The sequence below is a fragment of the Mastacembelus armatus genome, chromosome 21 (genome assembly GCF_900324485.2).
Source record: "Mastacembelus armatus chromosome 21, fMasArm1.2, whole genome shotgun sequence".
In the NCBI taxonomy this organism is placed as follows: domain Eukaryota; kingdom Metazoa; phylum Chordata; class Actinopteri; order Synbranchiformes; family Mastacembelidae; genus Mastacembelus; species Mastacembelus armatus.
The window spans coordinates 14,630,549-14,649,412 of record NC_046653.1 but is presented as its reverse complement, the minus strand read 5'-3'; the positions used below and the strand labels follow the sequence as shown (position 1 = coordinate 14,649,412).

At 39.2% G+C, this 18,864-nt stretch overlaps 1 protein-coding gene across 10 annotated transcripts; it reads left to right on the top strand.

The window, feature by feature from the left end:
* Positions 1 to 401: 401 nt before the first annotated feature.
* atf2 (activating transcription factor 2) lies at positions 402 to 17,096 on the top strand. 10 transcript variants are annotated; one of them, XM_026295394.1, is made up of 13 exons: positions 402 to 444; positions 1,031 to 1,103; positions 2,579 to 2,675; positions 2,757 to 2,875; positions 2,993 to 3,118; positions 3,558 to 3,736; positions 4,721 to 4,835; positions 6,545 to 6,637; positions 9,006 to 9,236; positions 9,635 to 9,841; positions 12,143 to 12,248; positions 14,638 to 14,744; positions 15,103 to 17,096. In XM_026295394.1, exons 2-13 carry the CDS (start codon positions 1,056 to 1,058, stop codon positions 15,376 to 15,378), a joined length of 1,704 nt encoding a protein of 567 aa, XP_026151179.1. In that variant the 5' UTR covers positions 402 to 444; positions 1,031 to 1,055; the 3' UTR covers positions 15,379 to 17,096. The 10 variants fall into 10 exon arrangements, 8 of the variants coding, with proteins under 8 accessions (XP_026151179.1, XP_026151178.1, XP_026151177.1 ...); XM_026295393.1 differs by lacking the exon at positions 402 to 444 and adding an exon at positions 491 to 885 and having other exon boundaries at positions 6,545 to 6,628; XM_026295392.1 differs by lacking the exon at positions 402 to 444 and adding an exon at positions 496 to 885.
* Positions 17,097 to 18,864: the final 1,768 nt, after the last annotated feature.

The following is an 18,864-nucleotide window of genomic DNA, read 5'->3' as shown; positions in this document are numbered from 1 at the left end:
GCTTTAGTGCATCACCACATGTAATGTTTGAGCTTGGAGATATAGTGATTTGAAAAAAAAATTAAACATTTGATACTTTAAAAAAAAAAAAAAGATGGCCAAATCCATAAAAATTAAAGACAATCGTTGCATCTCTAACGTTGACAATTAAAACCTGAATACCAATCAACCTGTATGTGAAATGTGCTGGAAATATTAAAACAAATGTAGCTGTGCCCCCCCCCCCCAACTAGAACAGAGTTCACAGTTTTATATGTAATTATATATTTTTTCCAAAATATTATTTGCATATCTGCTCAAATAACTCGTTAAATCATGTTTATTTATTTATTTATTTATTTGTGCGGAATAGTCTCGCATGACGTTTACGGAAAAGCCCGAACTCTTCTCGCGATATTTTGGCACAGACGTGGGATTTTGGAAGTCCAGGGTTGTGGCCGAGGGGTAAGTTTGCACATAAACTGGCAGCGAATGGGCTCAAAGTTGTTTTAAAAGACATCATTTTCGGTAACGTGAGGGACTCGGGGTCCGGTGCGGTGAGACGGACTCGACGTAAACGCTGACATCTCCTCTGTTTACAGTGATATTTGCGTCCAAATATGGCGACGGGTGTATGTTAAGGCTTTTCCATAGAAGCGACTGGAACAGATTATCGCTCCCTGTGTGATGAGGTTACAGGGTGACATGTTTATCACGAGCAGTTTTATTTAAGACGAAACGATAGAAATGTCAGCGACAGATAGCTCAGCATGGCCTCCCTTGTATCTGGACACAAATAAACGCAGCGGCTTCCATGACACTGAGGTGTAAACAACCAAAGCAGCCGCCCTTCATCGATAACTCGCTTTGTCCATATTTCCAGCTGTTAAAGTCCTGCAGCCCTCGGTCAGTCACTCTGTGTCCGATATTTGCTTTGTACATGCACTAAACTAACTGTAACCACGACCACAATGTTTCTTCTTTCTTCCACTTCTTTAAGGATGTAATCTTATTTATAGAGAGTTATGCCTTTTTTCCTGTTTTATTTCAGGGTGACATACCAGGAATTCCTTAATATGAGTGATGATAAACCTTTCCAGTGCACTGCTCCTGGGTGTGGACAGGTAAATCACCTCTGCTCTTACAAATGTCACTCTGCAGTTTGTAATTACTCAGAATATACACAGGCCTCTAGGTGGATTAACCTGGCTGGGGCTAATTAGGGCCCAAATTATCTGTGGCCCCCTGTTGCTTTTAACACCATATAGATGGCAGCTTTATTGTTTTGAACTAACAATCAGAAGCCAGTCAATAATCAGTCAATAATGGTAAACTGGCCCTGGTGTTTTTTATTGTGTGTCAGCTTGTGATAATTGCTGAGTGGAGGAATCATTTTATTTAAGAAAATGAACATAGTCTGAGCATAGTCAGGTAATTTAGCTGTGTCATGCCTAATTTTGTTTTATCTTTTTATGTTTGTTTTTGCTTTGCTGCATGCAGTTGAATATTATCTTCTGAAATTCTAACCTGTGTGTTTCACATTATATTGAATTCATCTTTTTGCTTTACATGTGTGGACAAATGTGTGTTGTGACCCGACAAACTTTAGTAGTGTTGTAATGTAGATGTTGAAACCAGGTGGTGCAGGTAGTCTGTAAACCTCAAGATAAAGAAAATGTGATAATAGTAATGTCAAATAAATTACTGAAGAGCAAATGGAGGTCACAAGTTGGTTGTTCAACTTGGGCCGGTCAGTTGCTGTGATTTTCACTACACTGAAGGTGTTAAGTCCAAGCAGTCACCCATCAAATGACCAGAGAGCATGAAAGAATTATGTAAATCTGTACACGTGGTCAGTTTACACACCAAAACCAATAAACAGCTTGAACAAACCCTGAACTTTACATGGTAGAAGGATTTATTGCAGGACTTTTGTATTAGACTGCATTAGTTTTAGCCAAGTGTACCAAAGAAACTTGCATATGAGTGTAGTTAACTGATGGTTTTATATTTTCTCCTTTTATAAATGTCATTTTATATTATTTTATTTCTCTTAAAACATTTGTACAGCCCAGGTTAATGCTATGTTATACTTTAAAATCTTATGGTTTATATATTTTCCTTGTGCTAAAATAAATAAAATGCAAGGTGGTGAGTCATTAACTTGCTTAAAAACATCATAATATATACATTTAATTATAAAGAAAGAAAGAAATATTTGACATGACTAGACATGGCTTCTGTTTTCTCAACATTAGCAACATACATCCAACTGTAATCTTCTTCTTGAAGGTTATAATGTTCACTTTTATGTTAAATATTTCTGGAGGCTGCAGTTTATGGAACTCTTGATTTTTAATGTGTTGTGCTGAGAAAGGTTTCTAAATTTTTGTGTACACCCATTGATATTAATGCATTGGAATAATAAAAGTCAGAAGGAGAAGAATTGAATCGCCTGCATTTTTGCTAATTGAAGTTCTCCTTTGAAATGTCAATTATTGCACCACATTAAAAGCTCTAACAATAACCATTTACTTCAGGCCATATCCCCCTATGTCATATCTCATTCTCCTCTCTGTTTTCGTTTGACTTCACATAGAGATTTACAAATGAAGACCACTTGGCTGTTCACAAACATAAACATGAGATGACCCTGAAGTTTGGCCCAGCGAGGAATGACAGTGTCATCATTGCTGGTGCGACTTTTTGAAAAATTGAATGTAATGTCTTCATGTAGTGTTTTTAACTGGTACATTAAAGCTTCTCTTATTTTGCAGATCAAACTCCTACTCCTACCCGCTTTTTGAAGAACTGTGAAGAAGTCGGGCTCTTCAATGAACTTGCTAGTCCGTTCGACCATGACTTCAAAAAAGCAACTGAAGATGACATTAAAAAGGTTGTTCTCATAGTGAAACTTGCCAGCAGCTCTTCTGACTTTTATTCCATTTTTAGTCATCCATCTTTGTTCTGTCTCTTACTGATCTGCCCTTCTGTGCTTCTTATTGCTTCGTAGTTGCCGCTGGATTTGTCACCTCTTGCGACACCAATCATCCGCAACAAAATTGAGGACCCCACAGCTATGGAGGCACAACGGGATAGCCCTCTGCCTCACCCTGAATCCACTACAAATGATGACAAGGTAAAGGCCAAGTAAGCTGTGTCTGGTACTTATGCTAAACACACAGAATTCACAAAGCAGTGTGAAGGATATTCTTTTGTTTTTTCTTATTTTTCAGTAATTCACTCTGGAAACAGATCAACTAGTATAATTGTTCATCTAATAAGTGTTTGGCCTTCTTGGTATTTTAAATTTGAACTTGATTTCACTTCTAAACTAACACTTATGTCCAATTTTGTTGTGGTAATGCTGAAAAATGACTAACAGTACTGCACAAAATGATAATTCATAAAAATAATGGGAGCTATTAGGTGGATTTGAACAAATAGGTTTTTCCTAGTATTTATTTATTTTTATTCCTTCCTAAGTTAAATTATGGCATCATGTAATAGGAATTCATTAAGTAATCTGGTGTTCATTAAAGACTTCCTGCAGCTAAGGTGTTGTATGATGTTTCCAGGACTTATCTTTGCAGCCAGCCCCACTGCCAACATCCACTATAGTCCATCCTGCATCCCTCCAAGTTCCCAATGTACTTCTAGCAACCTCAGAGGCTAATGTTGTAATACAGCAGGCTCTCCCATCGCCAACATCTAGCTCTGTTATTACCCAAGTCCCATCCACTAATAGGCCTATAGTGTAAGTAACACGAAATGTCAATTTTTGAAGTGGTAGTTTTCATTAAGTCATCCTTTCCTTTTCAAAACTATTTTTGTGCAGTTTTGTCTTGGTGAGCTCATATTTCATTAGGCATGTGCTCGTTTTTGATTTATTTGCACTCCACGGGATTTTTTTAAAAGTTTTGGTTAATTGTATCATCAGTATTGCTCAAATATAGATATGCAGCTTCAATTAAATTTCTGAGTAGTGGAAATTTTTAATGGGGTTTTCTCATAATCATCTCTGTCACGCTGTGCTTTGTTTTTTAAAATTGTGTGTTTTCAGTTATGCACGTTATTGAGTCCTAATAGCCCCCTGCTAATGGTTTGATTATGTTAGGATTTAGTACTTACATTTTCAAAGGTGCACAATAAAAACCTCCTGGGAGTTGTAGCTGTTAAACACTAGTTAAAAGTATTTTTAGATTTTGTTACTGGCATGTTGTAGTAGACACCACGTTAACTTGCAGTCCATCATATCCATTATATTTATCATTACTTTGTAAAACTAAGTTCCTTAGTCTGAAATGTCAGATTTTTCTAGTGAAATTACCCTTTGGATTTGAAAGCAATAGGAAGAACTAATAGATTGAGCACACCTTGGAAAAAAAAGTTTCCCTCAGTATAAACCTTCAGTGTTTGATAAAGATGATTTGGTGAAAACCTCAGGTGTTTCAAGAATAGCTAAATCTCTGGAACCAGATTCCATATATGGGCAAAACTGATGCCACTTATCGTGCCTACTGCAACAGAAAACATGTTTTTTTCATAGTATTGCTCTTTAATGCAACAGAAGTATTTACTTTAACTTTTGTTGGGTTTCTGTCTTGATGCTCATTTTATTCCTGTCAGTCATTGCCTGAATATGACAAAATGTTAAAATTTTCGTCATTTGTGACTGTTTCTGTTTTGTGTGCTGGTTGGCTTTCTGAATGGGATTTCCTCTCTCTCTCTCCTCCTTCAGCCCGGTGTCTGGCACTTTCCCTGTGCTGTTACAGCTGCCTAATGGCCAGACCATGCCAGTTGCTATACCTGCGTCTATTACAAGCTCAAGTGTACATATTCCAACTACCATCCCCGTAAGTGTTCTGCTGGTTGTGTTATATTAGTGTTCTGCTTCACTGTGTTTAAAGCTGAATTTTAATATGTTATAAAAATGGAAATAGCCTTTTGATTTTGCCATTTCTGATGTTGATATGATTAAACAGATTATACAGTTAAGATTACATACTGAAACCTGGGCTTACTAAACAAATAGGGATGTCACCTGGAGCAAAAGTAGCTATAAAGCATTTGTTCAACAAAGCATCACACAAGTAGCTGTTTTGAAGCTTTGGATCACATTGCATAAGCAAAAAGATACAGTTCGCTCAGTTGGAATTGAATTGTAAATATTTACATTTCCATCTTTTCATGAGTACTTAAAGGACTTCTTGTCCACACAGGATTAATACTTGACTTGTCCTTAGGAAATAGCAGTTGATCAAACAATCTCAAGGTCCATTTGATGCAGAACAACTTCTAAAGGGACCTTGAGGTGAGATTGTTTTGTCGACTACTGTCTCCCAAGAACTAAAATGAACAAACTAATGATCTGAACCATTTGTTTTCTTTGCCACATAATTTTGGATTACTATCGCAGTCCAGTGTGTAGACTGACGGAATCACCAAAATGTGTTGAATAACCTGCTTTGCTAGTTTGCTTATAATTGTTGCCCTTGTGCATCCAGGAGATTAAACATAAAACACATTATTTCAATGGGACTACAACATTTTAACTGTTTTCTACTCACATTCTAATTTGAGACTGTGCAAGTCGTTCTCAGGTGACATTCAAAATAAACGCCCTGTGTAGCAGTACATTAGTGCCACATATCTCCTCTCCTGTACTTGGACAGAAGGACTATTTACAACTTTGGCACCTCAGATTTGGCAGACAGTTATAGGCTGTAGAGGCTCAGTGAAATAATGGGCTTCAGAGTACAACTGTGTGTCACTGTGGCAAAGACACAGGAATTGGCTAAAGCACAACAGGCTCCAGTCCAGGATACTTCACTGCTATTTGTCCTTGTACAATCAGAATCAACGCTATTGATTTCTGGCAGAGCAGATAGATTATACTACTAATGTTCTTTGCAAACCAATGACAGTGTCACACATAGGAAATATGCTGGAAATAAAGGTCTGATTTTTTTTTTTTTATTTATTAAACTCCCCATGTGGAAGCTTGTCTTGTTGTTCACTGTAGTCCTGATTGTCTGTGTGGAACACTGAGCACCACATGATTATCTCCTGATAGCAGCACAGCAGGGAAAAAAACCTCCATCTTCCCAATCTATGGGGATTGGGAAAGCCGTCGACAAGCAAAGGAGGGCAAAAGTAGAAGGAGAACAGGAGCCACCAGTGGGCCTCCTTTTCACTCGATCATCTCCTCCCCCCTCCCCTGTTTTTCCCTCTCCAGCTCTCCCCACGTCTCATTGTCAGCGGCTATGAGAGGAGGCCTGGCTCTGGCCTCTCGACTCACATCTCTCCATCCTCTCTTCAGCTTCCCTGTCCATATGCTCTCACTCAGCTAGGCAGAGGTTCATTAGCGTGCACACTGCATCTCCATGTGGCGCTGCCTCCACAAAATAACAGGCTATCCAACCTAATGAGGCTGAGATATGAGGAAGCTCTGAGAGCCTGCCGTGGATATGCATGTTTCTGTTGTGGGGGAGCACTGCCTTTCTTTTTACCATCGAAGACTAATTCTCTCTGTGCTGATCTGTGTCTGTGTGTCTGCTTTCAGCTCGTAAGACCTGTCACCGTAGTGCCTAATGTCCCCGGGATCCCAGGACCTCCCTCGCCACAGCCACAGCCTGCCCAGTCAGAAGTAAAACTGGTATTTATTATCTCTTCTTTTACATCAAATATTATTTTCATGTTGAGTCTTATTATTTCCCATCTGAGAGAGATGATAACAATCAAAGCAATGAAAGAGCTTAACAATAAAGAAGTAGTTACTGTCTTTGGCCTGATGAGGGCACTAAAAAAAAATTCCCAGACATACAGTATCCATTAATGGACTTTTCAACTCCAATTTACTATCAAATATTTCTTTTAAAATTGATTGTACAGGAAAGGATGCAGCCTAAATAAAAAACAGGACAAAAAACAATGTAAACCAACAACAAAATTGACCTTTAACAATAAATAAAATGTTTAATAATAAGAGTAAAATAAACTATTAAGAAATCTACTAGTAAAACCTCCACTTTTCTTTGTCCTGCGTGACAATAAACTGGTTTGGGTTTTGGATTGTTTGTCAGACAAATCAGGATTTTTAAATATCTCACTTTGGACAGCTTGGCAAAGTATATTTTCACTGTTATTTGGATTTTGATGGGCAAAATAATTGATCAATAATCAGAGATTAATCAATAAATAATCATTAGAAATCATCAGAAAAATAACGACTAAAAAAAACAGCTGTTGATGTGTGGGGAACAGGCGGGTCCAGCAGTCTTGAGTTCTCTTGTATAAAAAGTGATAGCTGAAGGGCAGGGATATGAAGTGTTGTGAAGGAGATCAGTGGCAATGTGATGAAGCACGGATCACAGAAGCTGTAAGTGTTCACAGCATGTTCCGCCTGTGGAAATTAACAGCTATACTACAGAGAGGAAGTGTGTGTGTATGTATGTGTGTTAGGAGGGAAGGATTGATCCCGACTGGCGAGGAAGATAAGGAGTGGGAGGGGGAGGTTGTTTGGGATCATGGGGTATGGTGATGACAAACACGGAGACAGCGTTGTGCTCAGCACGCCGTCACCAGGGCGACGGAAGGGGGGCTACCAGCGAAAGCCAGCTGGGGGCATCCTGGCACACGCTCAGCGAGGCACATTAAGTCGGCCTCACCCTGCATGGAACCTTTTGTTCAGCAGAATCCTGCCTGACCTGCGTCCCCCCTCTTACTGTCGACGCCTCCCACCACACTCAGCTCATCAGCAAACACCTAATGAGCCTGCGTCAAGAAAACAGACCCTGCTCAACCTGCCCACTCCCCGCCCCCACCCGGCTCTCAGGGGGCGCGAAGACGGCACTTTACAAGGACTGATGATGCTGCAAAGACCACAATAATGATAATTAACTTGCTGAATTTAGAAGATTATGCTGTTAATTAGTTGCAAAATAAAGATAAGTAATATAGTAGCAGATGGTTGAATAACACCCATGAGATGGAGGGTTATTACACTGATGAGGTTTCCATGGCAGAGATGAAATATGAATCTGACTGGCTTTTCCCTTTCTATGGGCCATTCCAAGAGAATAATATCTTGTTTCTGCCAGAAGAGCTTCTGGAAGGGTATTACACGATAAACTAATTTGGTAGATAGATTGGTCTGGCAAAGGTAGTTGTTAGAATAATGTGGTCCTCTGTTTTCCCATGTAAATGTATTCCCTCTCACTTTGTTATTGCTTCGAAGGGCTCATTCACTTTCACCTTGTTTGCTCAGTGTTTGATGCTAGAGGAATTGGCCTGTGAATCATAGAGACCAATCTGTAGAGAAATTGTTTTCTGTGAATGGACTGTGTTTGTGTGTGTACATACAGTCCTAGTCTGTGTTCTACACGGTACATTTTTTTTGATATTTGCAGTCACATCACATGCTGAAGATGTCACTCATTTTTTTGGAGATGAGATTATTACCTGAATATATATACAAAATAAATATATGGAGTGTGGTATATATTTGCATTGGACAGCTCCTTTTTTGTTCTGATTTCTGTTTTGGTTTCTGTTTTTTCTAGACTTTTTGATTTTCTTTAATTAGTTTTGGAATCCTCTTTTAAAATGCAGTTGCATTGCATAATCTATTAACCATTTTCAGCGATGATGTCAAGTGTGAGACCTCTCTTGTTCTCTGCTTGCTGCTATAAAGCCAGTAGCTTCATTGAAGCAAGATGTTACAGTCTGTTCACTACCTGCTGAATGCTCATGCTAATTTTGGGGTACTTCTCTCCTCAGCTTCTTTAAGCATGTATTTGTATGCAGTTGAGTTTGGATTTCCAGATACAACTGTGAAAAGACACTAAATGCTTTTCCAGTCTTCCAGTCTATATTTTTTATTTGAATTACTGCAAAAATTATCTGCTGTGAGCATGACCTCCCTTTTTACCATATTTATATAATTGGATATAGTTTTCCTCTCATTGAGACCATTTTTTTTCCATGACTGTGACTATGGTCCATGTGCTGAATTTTGTTCCCAGAAACTGAAAACCACATTAAGCCAGCAGCTTCCTCAGGTAACCAATGGAGATGGCAGTGAAGTCCAGAGCAATGCTGTAACCCACACTGCTGCTCCCGCGTCTCCTGCCCCGACCCCAACTCCAGCCCCGACCGCGGTCCTAACCCCTGCTCCGGCTCCTCATCTGCCCACAACTGAGGAACCTTCTCCCCATTCACTACAACAGCCAGCCACCTCCACCACAGAGACACCTGTAAGTGTTCACACCTACAGCACAGGGTCACGTTTCTGAGTTACATAGACTTGTGTGAGTCTTTAATCTGTATGTGGACATGTTGAACAATAATCCTTCTTTTCATTATTAGAATTTATTTTTTATATTTCAAGTTCAAATGTCTGTGTTATCTGTACATTTATTTCCGTTTTCTTTTGGTTTAACTGCGGGAAAGTGCAGACAGTTGTCCTGTGTACAGGGCTAAACCTCAGTACTAAATTCTATTATTTTAAGTATGAAAAAATGTCCAGTCATGAAAGCTGCCATTAAATGGCCACAGTTACTTGGCTTTTCATCAGGCAGTTCTTGATATAAAATAAAAATTTTAATGAAGTTTTTCTTCTGCTTATTTTCCTGTATCATTTTCTAATGTTTAGGCTTCCCCAGCGCCCCCAGCGCAAAACCCGCCAAGCACAGGAGGTCGTCGGCGCAGAACCACGAGTGAGGATCCCGATGAGAAGCGGCGCAAGTTCCTGGAACGTAACAGGGCTGCCGCTTCTCGCTGTCGGCAGAAGAGGAAAGTGTGGGTCCAGTCTCTGGAGAAGAAGGCTGAGGACCTCAGCTCCATGAACGGACAACTACAGGTGCTTTTTATCTCTTACTCTCAATCATCGTTCATAGCATCCGCTACTGTCAATTGGTGTGTGCATGCCTATGTCTGTTTATCACTGTGTACTGTTGATGAAAGCGTGTGTGCACAGACTTTTCCCTTCTGTGGTGATGAAGTCATTAAAGCCGATTAAGAAGAGCTACCGTGTGACAGCAACAGTGTGTGAGCCCTTTACATCGATATGTCCCTGTCAATAAAGATGTATCCTCCAGATGTCAGCCGCACACAAGCGTGTCTTCGCTTCTGTCTCAGCCGTTTACTGAATGGCCTCAAAAATCTCCTAGGGAAAGGTGTCTTTGAACCTTCATTTTGCTAGAAGCAATTAGGATCTGATGCTGACAAGTTCGAAACAGTTCATGTATCTGCTGTCTCTGTTGATAAGTGTGAGTCGAGGGTGCGGCACATCGGTGTTCCAGACAATTAAATGAGATGTGGTGTTTATTTGCTCACTGTCTTATTTTTCTATGAAAGTAGAGTAATATGTGGAGTGTGGAGGAGGGGACAGACAGCACTGGAAAAGAGATGGGTTCATGTTGTTAATATCTGGTTCAAAAACAAGTTATTTGTCACGTGTGCGTTAGCTGAGAATTTCTTTAAATATAGGAAGATATGAAATAGGGGTGATAGGTGATTGAATGGGGTTATAGACAAAGTGTACTGCTGTTAACTACAAAGAAGGGAACAACATGTGGCAGAGAATAAAAGGGTACTTTATATGAAGGCATTAATCAGCAGAGCAGTTTTTGTAAAAACCCCATGCTGACATGGCCCAGCTGATCAGTGAAACTGCCTCTAATGATGCACAATTATTTTAACATCATCCTTAACTGGCTTTTTAATGAGGTGTCAGACCAGGCAGCTCACAGGGCTCCCAGCATCACTCAAGGCCCATTTGCTCAATTTCGATTAATTCACAAAGTTAGAAACAGGTTTAACTCTCAGAAGTCCAGTTCAGTCCAGAATAAAATTCCCAGTATGTTGCAGTTTGAAGTAGCCAGAGCATCACCTTACTTCACCTTATGAGAAATAATTTTATAGATGCATTTGCAAGTAAACGAAATCTAAACACCCCTAAACTGGAAAAGCATGCAATTGACAAAAAAGCATTTTGTAATAAAAGTTGACATCTCTGACTGTCTCTGTCTAAAGCTGTTGAAGGCAGAGTAAGGGAACGCCTGCGTTTATATGTGTTGTAAATGGCAGCAGTCATGGTAGAAGCGCTGTGAATATGGAGTTGGCTACATGTGATACATACGCTTCTTCCAGCTGTGTTTAAATCTGTCTTGCAATAGCTCATCCCTGCCAACACCAGCAAGACTAAACAGATGGAATCAAATAAATTGGCTGCTTTTAGACTAATAGATTAAGCCGCCCATAGTCCTTTAAAGGAGAAGAGAAGGAGCTTAAATCTGCCATTGGGTGTTCGTGGGCCCCTGGCCGCTCTAAATCCAGTTAAAGTCACCTTCAGCGTAATGTGGCTTTCTTTTACGACATGCAGAAATTCTCAGCTCCCCTGGGAGCTGTAACGACACAAGAGTGTAAATCTCTGCAGCATCTACAAAGTTGTACTGACAATCCAAGCAGCTCGCATCTGACAAATGTGCTGGTCGGTAGCCAGTGAAGCCTCATAATTATTGTGCAGGAAAGCCCTAAATGAAGAAGAGCACCACACCTAATTCATTACAGTGATACCTTTCCCTGTGTTTGTTGCTTTTCATGGAGGAAAATATGAGTTTTTTCTGCAGTAACATACCAGTGTCGAGAGCCTAATATACAAAGGAGTTGCATGATCCCTTTAATAATTGGCGTTAATATGGTGGGACCCACATTCAAGCTTCAGTTTTGGTCTATATAATGAATTGAGCATTTACAGTTTGCATGTTAGTCTTTGTATTTATTTACTTATCTGTGTACTTTGAGATCATGTTCAGGTGTGATCTCAGGTCGAAATCTACCTGCTTGTTGTGGGTTCAGACTAGAACTAGACTAAGAAATTAGGCAGTGTGACTTTATGTTTGAGATAATGTAGAAAATATTATTGTTATCATTGGCCTCAATAGTCAGATCTGCTTCAAACAAAGGGTTAAAACCTTGTTATGAAATGTGGAGTTGGCCAAAAGGCTCTGATTTCCATCTACCATGGGAGAGTTGTTTTGGTACATCTGAACTATGTGCACATGTCGTCTGTATGTCTTCATGTATATAATCTGACATACTGCTCGCTCCGGAGTGGTCATTTTATTGAGTGTTGTTGTGTGTCTCCTCTCTCCCAAAGAATGAAGTCACCCTGCTGAGAAACGAAGTGGCTCAGCTGAAGCAGCTTCTTCTGGCTCATAAAGATTGCCCCGTAACCGCCATGCAGAAGAAATCTGGCTATCACAGTGAGTAATGCTCCATTATTCTCAGCCCGAGGCTTCCAGTGAAACACTTCTAAAATGAGCTCCAGCTAACCACTAGAAGGACATGTCTTACTTATGGGAAAGATCCATTGACATATTAAACCCCCTTCTGATTTGGTTTCTTTTTGAAAAACTTTGCAAAAGTTTCGATATTTATGGGCCATGCTGTTTGAGACGAATTCTCACTGCTGGCGGTTTTGAAGTCCTTTCAAGGGGCCACAGGTGGTGTCCACAAGCAAGGAATTGTTTTCTCCTGATTTGACACCTAAATAAACATTTGTAAGATGAAGCTAAATTTGTGCAGGAATGATGTTCATAAACCAAATGTTTGGGTTGTCAAGAAATAGAAAACAAAGCACCTCCCTCATTTTGGAACACCCACATTTGGTAAATAAAATGGAGCTTTTAATGTCTTTAGCTTACATACAATGATCATCTTTATGAATATTTGAATATGTGAGAAGAGTCTACTCTTTGCAGCCTCTTCGTTTAAATTTGCTGTTGTCAGCCTGCACTGTTACAGTCTCGTCACATGGTCTCATTTAGAATTATATCACCTATATTTCTTCGTTTTCGGAGCCTGGGGTTCTGTCATTCTGATTTTCTGGTCGTAACTCACCTTTCCTCTCAGATGAGCCAGTATGCAACGAGAACAAGTGCGCTCCAAGCCACTATTCCACTGTGCTCTAAACGCCTCCGCTGACTTGTATTGACAATGATTGCCTCTGAAATGAGTCCATTAAAGCAGCAAGCTTGACAAGACTGCAGAACATTCTCATTGTGGGGTGTCCACCAAGCCAGGCTGTTCATTATGCATCCCTTATTGCTAACCATCCCACTGACACACGTCATGTGCATTATGGGACTGATGGTTTCCAGGCCAGAGTGGGCTGTCAGAGCCAGGTCTCATTTGGTATAGTCTGGATTGTTTTTAGCCAGATCTGCAGATGAATTGGGTCATCTTTCTCATGTGCTGGGGATGGGTGTCCTGTGTTTCTAGACCTTTGTGAAGAATGGAGCACTTTCTCTCCAGCTTGGGAAAAATATAACCTCATCCAAATATCCCAGTTCATCAGTTTGGTTCATGATGACAGGTGGAGAGCCGCTAAGGAGTCTGCTAGATTGCAAGAAATAAACCAGTGGTTCCGAACCATCGGATGAGCACCAGTTACACCAATCATGTTCCAAATGGGTTTGCACTGAGTTTAAACAGTCTTTTATTAGACTGATCACATAAAAGTGGATATTATTACAATATTTCCTTCATACATTGTACTGCTGCTGTTTAGTTTGGTTTGGTCATGTCTATAAAAGTTTGCTCCCTATATGAGTGGAAGATAGGTGTTCATGCAATAGCTTCAGCTACCTATTTCTAGTATCACCTACTCTGGGCTGTTTCTTTAATATACAATATACAAAGTAGTGAACGTCTTGGTATTTCAACCCTTTATCCATTAAAACAACCTTTTAAACTACTTGTTTATGTTTAGCTTTCAGTTTTAACTATTCATTCATTACATTTCCCTAATTATCTGAAGTTTGGGTTATGTATCTATAACTTTTAGCCAACATCTCTGCTCACTTGCTAACTTTTGGTTTCAAATAATGAACGTAGACGCTAACTCAATAGGCTTTCAGCCACACCCCTGCCTGGGACTGACAGAAAAAATCAATCTTGTTAATTAGTGAAGCACATTATTTAATTCTGACTGATCCATGGCCTTCACTTATGGAAAGGCCTCATCAAACTCTCCATTTTCTCACTTGCACATCCCATAAGGCTACACTTCTCTCCAGACCTGGTAATACCCTTCGTCATCCTGCCCAGGCATTGCCATGGCAGGTGGGAGGAAATTACCCAGACTGCCCCACAAACAAGCCAGGCCATGCTTTCAGTTGGCACACCAACCTGTCCATCTGCTTACAGAGAAGCCTGCTTCAGAAACCAAGAGAGCAGAAAGAAGCTCCGGCTGCCCAGCAAACCAGGATTTTTAGAGTATTATGACATATCAGCCAGCCGCCCTGTAATGTCGTTAGGAGTAATAATGCTCACTTGAACATGAAACAAAACCACCAAGGAGATTTATTCTGAGAATGACCTTCCACATAGTAAAACAGCAAGGTAGTTTATAGCTCTTTGACATTCACATGCACTAAATCACACGGTCAAAGTCCAGTCACGGAGGCAGAGGATGCCTCTAATGTAAAGACATTTCTACCACACTTTAATTGCTTCTTCTCTGCTACGGAAACTGTATTGTACATTTTCAAATATGAAACCCAGTCATTAATTACAAAGTGTCATAACAAGTGACTTCATATCATTAGCAATATTAATTATCATTGTGCTCCTTATTCCTTTATGAAACAGAGCGTGAGAGTGGAGTCTTTTTTTTTTTCCATCAGGATCCAATTAATTCAATGCAACTGCCTAACAGCTGGTGGCATTTCGACTCCAAGTCTTCCCTACTCTCCAGTGTGAGCATCATTAAAATCAGGTGCTGTAATCATCTGTCGCTGCAGTAGTTGGCAAGGTAACAAAAAACAAATGAGAATGCAGTTAGGGATGGGAAACACTGCCACATGCCCCAGAATGTAATGTACTCTTATGATGTGGGTTTAAATTGACATTGGAGCTTTAATTAAAGGAAGGGGTGTAGAAGTAGCATTATGGGGATTAATGAAATGCTTTGCATACACCACATGCAAAGAGCTCTTGTACATCTGATTAGGCCTACGTGGCAAAGCCTTTCTGGATTGTTTCAGGTAAATGCAATGTAAGAAAATCCAAACGGTTTCATGATAAATGTTTTATTATTGTCCATTATCTTTGCAGTCTCTGACAAAGATGACAGTTGCGAGGAGATGTCTGTCCCCAGCAGCCCCCAGAATGAGGCCATCCAGCACAGCTCCGTCAGCACCTCCAACGGGGTCAGCTCCTCCTCCGCGGCCCCGGCCATGTCCACCCTGTCCAGCGCCACCTCAAACCAGAACAGGGAGGAGAACCAGCCACGGAGGGGCGCCACCCAGTCTCAGCCTTCAGGGAGTTGATCGTCCTAAACTGTGGCCAAGCATCAACACTGGAGCGCTGTTGCCTGTTCAATCTCTCTGACAGACAGAGGAAAGGGATTCTCTCTCAGCTTCAGTTTGGACCTTACTGTTTTTTTTTTTTTTTTATTTATTCTTGATCGTTTTGTTTTTTGTTTGGTCCATTTTGTCCTCCATAGGCAATGCTTTTGAAAATGTTATGTTTTCTCTGGAATTAATGAAGACAAAAGAACAGGCACTTTAGGTGTAAGATGTGGTTCTAAAAATGTTTTTGTATTTGTGTGACTTATTTATTAATCTTATATATTTTTTTATTTAAAAGCAATCAGCCCGAACGGTTGATCAGTGAATTGTTAGAGACCTTACCAAAGTGTGTTATGACTCATTTGTAATCAGTTTGCTTGTTTGTTTTCATGACTTTTTATAAGCACTATCTTTATGACACAGTTGCATAAAGAGCAGTCACTTTTCTATAATTTGCGTTTTCCATTTTGCACATTTTGAGAGACGACGGGTTTACCTTTTTAGAGTTTGACAGTCCACATTAAGGGGTTAAGTACCGGCAGCTTTTTAGACATAGATTTGAATACTGTCTCATTACACAAATGTAACAGACTGAATCCAATTTTAAACTTTTCTGAGTGAGATCAGCTATAGCCGCTTTGTGCAGTTTGAATGTTTGAGCTCACATCTGCTTGTAAAATAGTCATAACAGGGTGAGCTGGTTAGAAACGTGTGTTCATTGACATTCCATCTGTAGTTGGATTGTTCCTGAAGCAGTGATTGTAGGATTGCAGTACCTTTTCCATTACTCAATCATGGTGACGTTGACTTCATTCAGTGCCATTAATGTTTTTGTATGAATTACTTCCCTACCTTTTTAATGCAGATTAGCTTGAGTTGATTGCTGTTCTCTCAGATTAAGGATCTCATAATTGCGCAGCAGAGGAGATATCTTGCTTTGTATACTGTCTTTGCTTTATAAGTGACTCTTTATGGCTTTAGTGTTTAATGCAGAACACTTAAGGACATTATGCTGTTTTTATGATTGCAATTCTAGATAACGTTTTTAGAAATCATTGTAAATAACATCAATGATACATCGTGCGTGATCTTTCTAGATGTTATGGAGCTTTTTTGTTTTGCTTTTTTGAAAGCATAGTCTGGATTCAGTAGCTGAGCCCTTTGATCACATTTTCTCTGTTAGCAATTAAAAAACTGACATTAAAACCTTTCAGCCATTAGGATAGGCCGCTCCCTGACTCGATAATGTTGTCATGTAAAATAAAGCAGATGTGAACTGGACTCACATCATGTATATTAGAGTAACACTGCTACTGCTTTGTAAGAATTGTGAGCATTTCATCATTGAAATAATCATAGGAAGAAAACCACGCCATGAAGTCCATTTGCCTTTTCTCCTAGTCTGTACTGGCTTACTACTGTGTAGTTTGATGAGAAGCTAACACCTTGTTTTCTTAAAATATCTTTTTTTTTTTTATTAGTATTATTATTTTACTGTTATGTGCTTTCTGCATGAGGTAATAATTCTCTGCGAGAATTTAACTGTTCATTTGATAATGTCTGTCAGATAAATATTAAACAAGTTGTTTCAACTTGAGTTGTGACTAAGTTTCTGAAAGCTTTGGTTGTTTGTTTTACCTTATCAGCTAAAAAAGGGGTGTGATACCGTGTTGAAAGTGTACTTGTAACTTGTGAAAGTTCTGTATAAAATTTGAATTGACAAGTTGTTGTAATAAACCTTTTAATATCTCTTTAAAACGCAGTTCTGCTTCTACTTCATTCTCTAAACTTCATTTGAATAAACAGCAGATGAAAATCTCTGGAGGTCAATGAAAATATCTTCAGATGAACTGAGAGTGTAAAACTGCAGCTCTTAGATCGTTTGACTGCAGCTTTCACATAAAACATTTCTCATTAATACTGATAAAGTCTGAGATGCTGGTGCTAGTGTGTTGTGGCTAAAGAAAATCAAAGCCATTGTTATTGAACAAAACATTTCTTGTGGTGTATTCTGCCACCTTGTGGACGATCTGGAGATTACCTGATTTTTGATAGCCGACAACAGCTGGTAATCACTGCAGTTGTATTTTATTATAATACCAAAAATAGCATCTTAATTATTTTACCACAATGTCTGAACTTTGCCCATTGCAGAGGTTGTTGGTGGATGTCTTCATGTGTAGATTCAGTGATTTTCAGGGCCACTGTTGTGCCTTATTTTCTCTATTATAAACAGATGTGCTAACATCTGTTTGTTCCAGACTTTAAAAATACTTTTCTGAGTTAAAATGTTTCTCAAATCTGTTAATGATTAAAATAATTGTAACTTTTGTCTTTGAAATATTCTGCTTAATCAATAATAATAGTGATTGTAATAGTGACTGTATCTTTGTATGGAACATTTTAATCTGTAAAGCAACTAGTAACTATAACAAATACAATGGAGTGAGAAGTGTAATATTTCTATCTGTGATGCAGTGGAAAAAGAATCGGAAAGTACTTCAAATAGAAATATTCCTATAAGTACCTCACTACTGTACAACACTTGAGTAAATATACAGTATTTATTTATTTTCCACCACTGGTATTAAGGATCAGCCAGTGAAATACAACTGTGAGGTAATCATACTTCACTCTATACTTTAACTGTACTACTTTTTAGATAGAAGAATATAACCAACTGATAAACTTTGATGTATTGTTATAGATAAAACTACAGTATCCAGCAGTCAAACTGACTGAATATGAATGTCACAGCTGGGGCCTGCTCCTCTTTCTTTCCACAGTAATAACAGGATCAGGAGAATTACAGTTTTAGTTTTTCAGTACTTTTTGTCACTAGGTTACTTTACTGTGATCATTCCCATTCACTGTTACATCAGCCTGGCAATTACACAGATGCTTGCACACCCAGCACTGTAAAACATTATAGTATCTGAATCCTGTGCTAGAGCAGTATGTGAAAAAAGGAAAACCTGATACTGCTACTTTAACCTATAGTGCCTGCAGCACCTGCTTTGGACTTCCAGCAGGTGGCGATACATCCAAACCTTTGTCTTTAACAGAAGTTGCTGACTATTCATCATTAACACAATTTAAAATTCAGATTGTTAATGAATTTAATGGAATCACATACAATTATCATTTTACCCATATAAAGAAAAACTAATTAGATCTTTTAAGGAAAGATTTAATTAAAAATATCACAACAGAAAACACACACGTGCACTAATCCCAACCATAATTTCAATTTAAGACACAACAAATATCACAGTGAATGAATAACAGGTCATCTTTTTTTTTCTTCTTCTTCTTATCTTATAGAAACAAAACTTTCCCTGCACACACACCAGCGCTCCCTTACAGTGTCTAACTAGGGCAGCCATGATGAGCTGCTGATCACAGAGGGCTCTATTGTAAATGTTACTATGTAGGTCACAGCATTTGTGAATAACAACACTTTTGGCTTGATGCTTCGTATTTGCAAAGCGGCAACAAATGATATTACAGTAGGACTCTGCATCTT

Coding starts and splice junctions, on each gene's coding strand:
- atf2 (XM_026295392.1), top strand. CDS start 794: ATGACACTGAGGTGTAAACAACCAAAGCAGCCGCCCTTCATCGATAAC. Junction 886..1,030: donor TTAAAGTCCTGCAGCCCTCG/GTCAGTCACTCT, acceptor GTTTTATTTCAG/GGTGACATACCAGGAATTCC. Junction 3,119..3,557: donor CCACTACAAATGATGACAAG/GTAAAGGCCAAG, acceptor TGATGTTTCCAG/GACTTATCTTTGCAGCCAGC.